At 32.2% G+C, this 10,317-nt stretch overlaps 2 protein-coding genes across 2 annotated transcripts; both read left to right on the top strand.

The window, feature by feature from the left end:
• Positions 1–3,260: 3,260 nt before the first annotated feature.
• LOC124937792 (protein SRC2 homolog) lies at positions 3,261–4,333 on the top strand. Its single transcript, XM_047478119.1, has one exon. It carries the CDS (start codon positions 3,266–3,268, stop codon positions 4,331–4,333), a length of 1,068 nt encoding a protein of 355 aa, XP_047334075.1. The 5' UTR covers positions 3,261–3,265.
• A 4,683-nt stretch (positions 4,334–9,016) lies between these two features.
• Positions 9,017–9,919, top strand: LOC124940731 (glutathione S-transferase-like). Its single transcript, XM_047481266.1, has 3 exons — positions 9,017–9,181; positions 9,264–9,318; positions 9,391–9,919. The coding sequence occupies exons 1-3, from the start codon at positions 9,020–9,022 to the stop codon at positions 9,834–9,836; spliced, it is 663 nt and encodes a 220-aa protein (XP_047337222.1). The 5' UTR covers positions 9,017–9,019; the 3' UTR covers positions 9,837–9,919.
• Positions 9,920–10,317: the final 398 nt, after the last annotated feature.

Below are 10,317 nucleotides of genomic sequence, written 5' to 3'. Positions count from 1 at the left end.
GTAGTGCAGTGTTAAGCACTCTTGTCTTTCACACTAAGGAAACTGAGCAAAATACAGAAATTTCCACTTAGGTGCATCCGACATTATAAAAAAAACGAAGTACAAAATACCGAAGTCGGAAAAACCGACCAGCTTGAGAAAATACTGAAATCCTGAAAAAACCGATATTGTATGGTATCATGTTCAAGTCTGGTATTTAATAAGATCGCTCAAAATTAAGCTCTCGTGATGGGCAGTCTGGCAAAAGCAGCGTTTCACCAATCTGAGATGAATAGTCTAACGCAATAGTAGAGACTTGAAGAACAAAGCAGAACCTTAAAGATTATCTAAGCTCTCTTGTTAATAAAAAATTTCTACAAGCTTTTGTTTCAGCATATTTTGTGTGTGTGAGAGTGTCTTCATACCGAAAAACATTGTATCAAGTTCTTTGTAAGTTGATAGAGTGTATCAACAAGTGGTGTGTGTGTTAGGAGTTCGAAAGCAGGCATCAACTAAGTCCTGACTGTTACTGGGTTGTGTACAAGTGTGTTGTATTTAACCAAATCTACTAGTGAATAGTCTCTTAAGGTTGAGAAGAGTATCTTTCTCGAGGTTGAGAAAAAGGGGTGACGTAGAAGAGTTTGCTCCGAACATCCAAAAACATCTCTTGTGTCTTGTGTTCTTTATTTTCTAAATCTTCCAAACCGAGTATTTGTTGCTTCAAGTTGAAACAAACAGTTCCACACTTGAACTCGGTTTAAGAGTTTGTGACAACTTGCGAAGAATAAAAACCGATAATCAACCTCTAACAAGGTTATTATCAACCGGCGTGTGTGTAAGCGTTCGACCCTAGCGAGACCCTCAGTATCCTTCGACGATCCCGATCCTAACACAAGATTTAATAAAGTAAGACCGTTTTTTAACAAGTACGGAGGATATAGTGTAAAAACTATTTCCTGATTATCACCAAACACCGAATTTAAAAAAATCTCTATTCAAATATACGTTTATTTACGTATACAAATACAAAATATTTTATTTTTTAAATTTAAAATCAATTGATGACTTAAATAAATAATCTTTTAATTTAAAATGCATATTTATTTTAATCAACCAATGATTTGATTATCCTAAATTTAAAAAATTATTGTAATTTAATTAAAAATTAATTATTATTGTAATTAATTTTAAAATGTGGAGACATATTTATATAAATTTTTAAAAATAATGTTTTAATAAAAAAATCTACACACAAATCGAGTTTGTAATTCCTTAAATCCGAAACATACTTGGGACAAGAAATTTCCATTACATATAATATATTATTTATTTAAACTTAAAAATTAAGTAAGAATTAAATATATATATATATTAATAAATAAATCAACAAAAAAAATATATTCAAATAATATAAAATTTTAATTAATAGCAAATATAAAGTTATATTATATGTATGCGTTTGTAAAAATATACAAATAAAAAATGATAAACTATAAATAAATGTAAAATTTTTATTTAAAGATAATTTTTATAAATTTTAATTTTTGTTAAAAATATAATAATTTTGTTTATATTAACACAAAAATAAATAAATAATAAGAATTATATTTTTAATTTTACTAACACATTTATTTATATCTTTATATTTAAAAATATAAAATATTAATTAATATAATATTTATAATAATAACTCAGGCAAAGTATGAGCTTACATACTAATATGAATGATATACATTTAATTCATGTATAATGTATAATTTCTGTGTAGGAATAAAAAATTATCTTGGAGCGGACTCATTTGTTTGATTTATTTATTTAATTTGTCCATCTTTTTATAATTTAGGTGGAACTGGAACCCACTCTAACCCAAGCATTTTTTTTAATTTAGATGGATTGAAGCCTACCCTAACTCAAGCCACTTCGCCCTGTGTGTAGTAATTTAAATTTATTCAGTAAAAGAATTCAATCGGATTCGTGATCACCCTTTGCTAGCCGACTTTCCACTGTTATAATTCTCAGCTTCCTTAGGTTGTTTGTAGTGTGAATCAATTTTTTAAGACTTTTGATCTATTAAATAATATTATTTTAACTTTAACTACTTTAATTAGATAAGTTAAATATAAACAGCATGTTCTTAACTTTATAATTTATATATTACATAATATTTAAGTATTTAACTATATATTCTTATTTCTTAGCATGTCGATTTAAAAATTGGAGTTGATCCGTACGAAGAGAAGATCTTTACCACAATATGAAGCCTCTCTTAGGCCTTGTTCGGTATGGGTTTTTTTTAAAAATTCATACAAAATCAAATATCACCTCACTCCTTTTTATCTATCATATCACTCAAATCTTTAACTAAAATACTAAAATACCTTATATTTTAAACTATTATTTTATATTTTATTTATATATGTCAATGCCTTTTAAATATTTTTACCAAAAATAATTATCACCGACTCAAAATCATCACCGATCGTTATTCTTTTCTCTCTCTAGATTTTTAAAATAATCCCAAACCGAACATGCTGTTTTAGCACGAAAACACTTTAAATATTTTTGTCTGGGAAAAAAGAAGAATCTCCCTACTTTACAATACATACTCTTCCCGTGATGGTAATGCAATACCTGCCAAATGCTAGTATGCCACCCCCTAGTATAATAAAGTAGGTAAAAGAGCATAATTTTTTTTTTATTTATTTATTTTTTTTCTTAGAACAAGACTAAAACTAGTTTAGTAGGAGGTGGTCAAGGAAACCATTTGTCACTACGGGGAATATGAAGTCAAAATTGTCCTCTATTTTATATTTAGTATTATATATGTCTCAAACAATTTAATTAAGTAGATGTTAAATTCAATTTTTGTTATTATATATTCATTATTATTATTAAATTTTATAAAATAACAAAACTAATAATGATTTCACTTCAATTTAAAATTGTTTTAATATAAATATATTTAGTCAAGACATTTTACACAAAACTATTTTAATGGGAGTTCTATTTATTTTATTTGAATTACAATATAAATTTTGAATATACCACCATATCATTGGTATTTTCTTCATGTAATTAAAAAAAGGTTATTTTAAAATCATATTATAACTTTCATATAATCCTAGCAAACAACCCTAAAAGTGTCTCCACCCTACTTGGAATTTGCATATTTCAAAGGTCAATTTTTTTTAATCTTAGTAGTGTACCTTCCCTTGTTTATATATGATTAAAAATTCTCTCTTATCCTTTTACTTCACTTGTTTCCAATTTTCATCCTCTCCCAAAAATGGGATCTCGACAATTAGAACTGAATATTGTCTCAGCCAAAGGCCTCAAAGACATCGGAATATTCTCCAAGATGGACGTCTATGTAGCTGTAACCATCAACGGTGATCCTTGTACCGAACAAAAAACACCCGTTGATGAAGACGGCGGCTCGAGTCCTAAGTGGTCCCATCCCATGAAATTCGTCATAGAAGAATCTATGCCCAAGGGAAACCACCTTAACCTCTTCTTCCGCCTCCGCCACGAACGTGTTCATTTCGGAGACAAGGATGTCGGAGAAGTCCATGTTTCGGTTAAGGAACTCCTAGATAAAAGTTCAATCGGAGACAACGTTAATGCCATCTTGGCCGAATTTCCAGTCCGATCAACCTCCGGTAAGCAAAAGGGGAAATTAAAATTCTCATACAAATTCGGGCCTAGTTACCCGGTTCGTGACATTCCCGTTTTCGGTCTCTATCCGACCAGTGTGACAAACCCATATCATCCTTCCAGGCCTCTTTGTCCCCCAGGGTACCATGCTGTTCCCGGCCCCCTATACCCTAGTCCTCCTCCAGTGTACCCTACTGCTTTAGGGCCTCTTTCACCGCCGCCAACAGGATTACATAGTCCTCCTGCAGGGTACCCTACAACTTCCCCTGGTGCTCCGGTAAGATACCCTGATAATCCCGGACCCCTTGCTCCGCCACCAACAGGATACCCTAGTCCGCCTGTAGGGTACCCTACTACTTCCTCTGGTGCTCCGGAAAGATACCCTGATATTCCTGGTCCCCTTGCTCCGTCACCAACAGGATACCCTAGTCCTCTCGCATGGGACCCTACTACTTCCCCTGATGCTCCAGCAAGATACCCTGATATTCCCGGGCCCCTTGCTCCGCCACTAACAAGGTACCCATCTCCAGGGTCTTATCGACATCCGCCAGCAAGGTACCTGCAGCCCGGTCCGGGTATATCAAGGACAGAGTCGTACTCCTATCCGGCACAAGGATCATATGGCCGCTACCCTCCATACGGGGGATATCCGAGTGCACCTCCGTTGGGGTATCCTAATCAAGGGAAACCGAAAAAATAATAGTGAAATGGGTGCGACGGTTGGAGTTGGGATTTTGGGAGGGTTAGATGGAAGTATGGTGCTGGGAGGATTGGCGTCGGATATTTCTAGTTATGATTGTGGCTTTGATTTTTGAAGGAATTGATTAAATTGATTCTTATATTACAAAAATTATATAGTTTTATTATTCATTGTGGTTTGTTTGTTGATGCGGAATTATCTTATTTTATTCCCTCCAATTTAAGATCAAATAATGTTATAAATTTTTTTATAATACTTCCAAATTCTTAGTTTCTTTAGTTATCAAATTGAAGTTTATTATTTTGATAATACTTTAGTTGATTAATTAATTGATAAAAAAATATATCAGAGAAATTTTAAACTATTTAAATAATTAACTCAAATATATATTTTTGATTAAGTGATATACACATCGATATTTGCATTAAGGACATAGTTTGCTAAAACGAGTGAAGACCATATCTTATATTTCTTTTACTTGTCATATTGCGACGTATATTTGGAATGTTTTTTTTTTTATCAAGAGGAATGAGTTTCTGAATCTTAAGGATGCTCATCTTGAAAATTGTGAGCTCTTAAAGGGTAAGCAGCACAGAGTCTCCTTTAGTAAGTCGAAAGTGGAACTGAAAAAGAATGTCTTTAAGTTGGTCGATACTGATGTATGTGGTCCTATGAAGATTAAATTAATATGTGATGCTTCTTATTTTGTAACCTTCATAGACGATGCGTCTATGAAGGTTTTAGCTTATGCTATAAAGTTCAAGGATGAAGTTGCAGCAAGGTTGCGAGGTCTTTCACAAGCTGGTCTAAAGAGAGACAAGCAAAAAATTAATTATGGTGCAGTCAGATAATGAGGGAGAGTACATATGATCATTTAATGATTATAGCAAAGAGCATGGTATTCGACATGAACAGACTGTGCCAAAGACTCCACAACAAAATGGAGTGGCAGAGAGGATGAATAGAACAATATTGGAACGGATGAGGAGTATGCTCTCCCATGCCAAATTGACTAAGCATTTATGGGCTGAAGTCATGAGCACTACAGTGTATGTGATCAATCATTCTCCCTCCAAGCCATTGAATAATAAGTGTGTAGAAAACGTCTGGTCAGGTAAAGATGTTAATTATGACTATTTATGTGTTTTTGGTTGTAGAGCCTTTGTGCATGTTCCAAAAGATGAGAGGTTTAAGCTAGATGCAAAAACTAGACAATGCATATTTTTGGGTTTTGGTGATGAAAAGTGGGATACGAGTGCTATGACCTAGTTTACAAGAAGGTTTTGAGAAGCCAAGATGTGGTATTCCTTGAAGATCGGACTATTGAGAATTTTAAAGACAGTGACAAGGTTGATGCGCACATACGTAATCTTCTTGGTCTTGAGATGTCTCATGATGTTGAGAAGACAATGTCACATGTAGCTTCAGACTCAGATAGTGATGATAATGTTTCTCAAGGTCAAGTTATAAGCCATGGAAATGATACAGAAGCTGATCTTGGTGATAATATCGAGGTTGACTTTAAATTTCAACAAGAATATGAAAATAACATAATCAATAAACAAAGGTACTTAGGAGGTCTACTAAGAAGAAAAGATCAAGTTATAAGTATCCGACTATAGAGTATGTCCTTCTAACTAATTGTGGGGAGCATGTATGCTATAAGGAGGCTCTTGAGGATGCTCACAAGGAAGAATGGTTGACTGTCATGGATAAAGAGATGAAATCATTGTTGAAAAATAGCACATATGAACTGATGGAAAGACCAAAAAACAAAAAAAATATTACAAAATAAATGGGTGTACAATATCAAACAAGAAGGTGATGATAACATGCCATGATACAAGGCTAGGCTAATTATCAAAGGTTTTAGCTAGAGACATTGAATTGATTATGATGAGATTTTCTCACCGGTAGTGATGATGACTTCCATCCGGGTGGTGTTAGGTCTAATTGCTTGTATGGATCTAGAGGTTGAACAACTTGATGTTAAGACTGCATTTCTCCATGGTGATTTGGATGAGAATGTTTATATGGAGCACTCTGAAGGTTACAATAAGAAATGTGAGGAAAGCAAGGTGTGCAAGCTTATCAAAAGTTTGTACGATATTAAGTAAGCACCAAGGGAGTGGTATCTTATGTTTGAGTCATTCATGACCATCCATGGGTACATGAAGACTTCTACATATCACCGTGTTTTTGTGCAAAAGTTTGCTTCTAATAATTTTATTATACTTCTCCTATATGTTGATGACATGCTGATTGTAGGAAGAGAAAAGCTCAAGATTTCCAAATTGAAAAAGGATTTGGCCAAGTCTTTTGAGATGAAAGACTTGGGTCTAGCAAGACAAATTCTTGGAATGTAGGTCATTTTATGATGGGTGAAGAAAAGGCTATGATTGTCTCAAGAGAGATATAGAGAAGATTCTAAAAAGGTTATGTATGGACAAGGCAAAGTCAATTGTTTGTCCATTGGCTACACACTTGAAAATAAACAAGACAATGTCTCCCAAGGATGAAGAGGAAAGACAAGAAATGTGCAAGGTTCCATATGCTTCAGTAATAGGTAATCTGATGTATGCAATGGTCTACACAAGACCGGATATAGCTCATGCGGTTGGAGTAGTTAGTCGTTTCCTTCAAAATCCCAATAAGATACACTTGAAAGCAGTTAAGTTGCTAATGAGATATCTTGAGGGACCTCTAAATATTCTTTGTGTTATGGTACTAGAAAACACATGTTGAAGGGTTTTTTGATTCAGATATGAGTGGTGATATTGACACAATGAGATCAACTTCAGGGTATTTGTTTACCTTTAAAGGAGGAGTTGTATCATGGCAGTCTCGTCTATAGAAATGTGTTGTTTTGTCTACTACAGAAGCTAAATATATTGTCATTATTGAATGTTGTAAAGAAATGAGATGGAAGAATGAATTATTGAATGATACATGTATAACACAAGATATGTTTGTGGTGTTTAGTGACTCACAAAGTGTTATACATGTGAGTAAGAATCCAAATTTCTATTCACATTCAAAACACATCCAAAGAAGGTACCATTGGATCCGTGAACTGTTTGAGAAGAAGGAGTTATACTTGGAGAAAGTGCATACAAATGAGAACGGGTCAGATATGATGACAAATGACTTACCAAGAGGCAATCATGAGATATGTTGTACCAAAGTTGGAATGGTTCTGGTAGGGGCGTCACAATGATGAATGTTTATAGCAACGTTTTCCCATGGCTCGGAAGGGGGAGAATTATTGAGGTGTTCCTTGCCATTGGGTCGGGTTTTAACTTCTGGGTAAGTAAACGAGTCAGGGTTTTCTATTATGAAAACGGGTTAAGATATAAATACATTTTTTGGTATTTTTCTCTTAACATGGTAATATTGAGAGAGAGTGAACAGATCTAGGATTTTTCTAGTTCTTTCTTTGTTCTTTGGTTGATCTAGAGAGAGAGGTTGTGAGAGATTTTGATTGTGGAGTATTTCAATCATTTCTAATGTAATCACTTCTTTCATTTGAATGCATGGCATGTTTTATTTTTAAGAAGATATGTAGTTTTATTGATGCAAAACCCAACATATATATATTATATATATAATATGTAATAGTAAAAAATCTTGAGATATATGTAATTTTGCGTGAGACGTGGAATATATTTATTTTTAATTATAATGTTATGTAAACAATATTTTAGCGAAGGTTTAACATTGTTAAAGTAAAACCTCATTTTGTATAATCTTAACAATAATCGTACAATTTAAAAAAATATGTCCAAAATTCTAATTTGTCATTAAGAACGAGCCTATTTTCCTAATTCATTGGTGTCATCAAACAATGTAGCTTCTTTGACCTTGTTCGATAGTGGGTTTTTTAAAAAATCAAGAGAAAAAAAGATTGAATGATGAGTTATAATTTTGAGGAAATAATTATTATTTTTAGTAAAAATATTTAAAATGATATTAATATATAAATAATAATAATTTAAAATTAAAAATATTTTACTATTTTGGATAATGAATTTAATGATGTAATTAATAAGAAGAAATTGAAATGATATTTAATTTGTAGGTTGTTTTTTTACCCATAAATGCCTTTGATCTAAATTTAGTTATGTTATTTTAATTTATTTATATATTATTATATAATTTTTTTATCCGTGTCTAACGGCTATATCTTCAATTATTTTCATATAAACTAATTAATTAAAGAAGTGCAGGAGACTGCAGATGGTGACCAATAAAAATCTTTTGACTGGCCGATGGTAACGGGCAAGTTAGATGGCAACGTGCATGTTAAGAGGTTGTTGATTATTGATTTATTTTTGGTAAGTGCTTTTTTAATATAAAATATTAGCATTTTGTAACAAATAAATTCATAATTAATATTTTTAAATATTGGTTTTATAATTAAATATGGTGATACTTGTTACTTGCACTTTAGAGTTTAGACCATTTATCAAACAACATAAATAAATAAATAAACAACTAACATAAAAAAAGAAATAAAAAAGTAACTATATAAGGAGGAATTAAGACAGATTATTAAATTTTAGAATGATACCAAACAAAATATGTTATAAAGATAAAAATAAAATTGCATTTTCTAAACTTGGAGACCATTATATATACTCTGCAAGTGACCATATATGATATAGCATGTCTTTGTAATCTAGATCTATGGCCTTAGAAGTTGTGAGTGGTCGGAAGGTGTTGTACGGATCAAATGATTCGAAGGAAACAATGAGAGTATTTGCTTCTCTCTTCGAACATGAAGTTCCTTTTGAGTTCATCAACGTTAACATCAAACCTAAGGACCATCGTAGTTTCCTTTCTCAAATTGTAAGTTTTTTTTTTTTATTTGAAAATCAAACTCGTAACTTTTAGTTTAGTTAACTAGCTTATATATCCTTTCTTTTTGCAGCCATTTGGAGAACTTCCTGTTTACAAAGAAGAAGATGATGATCTGGTTCTCTTCGGTAAGTAATTTTGAAATATGCATTTTAATTAATTAATGGGTAATTAATTAAGTTGAATAAATATATATATAGGATCAAGAGCAATAATGAGGTACATATCGCACGTGTACATGATAAAGGGAAAAGAACATGTGTTTGTGTCCCCAAGAATGCAAGGAATGGTTTCATCTTGGATCGAATCCGAGGACCACTGGTTCGATCCATTAGCTTCCAAACTTATTTATGAGCTCATCGACAAGCCTAAGGTTGGGTTGCCGGCGGAGGAGGCGGTGGTTGATGAAACCGAGGATGAATTGGCAAAAATACTCGATTTGTACGAGGATCAACTCAAGGAGAATGATTACTTGGCCGGAGACAAGTTTACTTCGGCGGATCTAACCCATCTACCAAATTTGTACTATTTGATAAAAACGAAGACCAAACGCTTGTTCGAAGAGCGGCCGAGAGTTGCAGCCTGGTGTGCCTTGATTATGTCGCGACCGGCTTGGGCTAAGGTGCTTGCTATGGTTCACACATGAGAAGGATATTAATATTACTAGTTATGTGGCTTCTTTATTAAATTAAAATGTACGTGTTATTTTGTATTTTTTTTTTTTCAATAAATTGACCCATCGGTAATAAATGTTTTGTGTACTCAGTCTGTTATCAGTAGTCGGGTGCTCAGTATCATTAATTTATCAATTTTGTTTTTTTATATATAATTAGATTTTTTTTTATAAAATAAAAATAAATAATTTTAATTTATCAGTTTAGGGTCCCCCAGTCAGATAACAGATCACTCTCACGAAGATTTGTATGTTTGTCTTTTTTTTTATTGTGAATTTTTTATTTTATATTGTATCTCTAAACGGTTCATATGAATTTTTATTATACATAATTATTTTCAAAAAGATCAAAATATTTTGTTATAATTAAATTTTAATTACAGTTTATTAATTTAAATAATAATTAGTTGATCTTATTTTTATGTTTGTTAACTTTTTATTTTATTTTATTTAT

The sequence above is a fragment of the Impatiens glandulifera genome, chromosome 5 (genome assembly GCF_907164915.1).
Source record: "Impatiens glandulifera chromosome 5, dImpGla2.1, whole genome shotgun sequence".
Taxonomy (NCBI): domain Eukaryota; kingdom Viridiplantae; phylum Streptophyta; class Magnoliopsida; order Ericales; family Balsaminaceae; genus Impatiens; species Impatiens glandulifera.
This window is presented reverse-complemented; position numbering and strand designations above follow the sequence as displayed.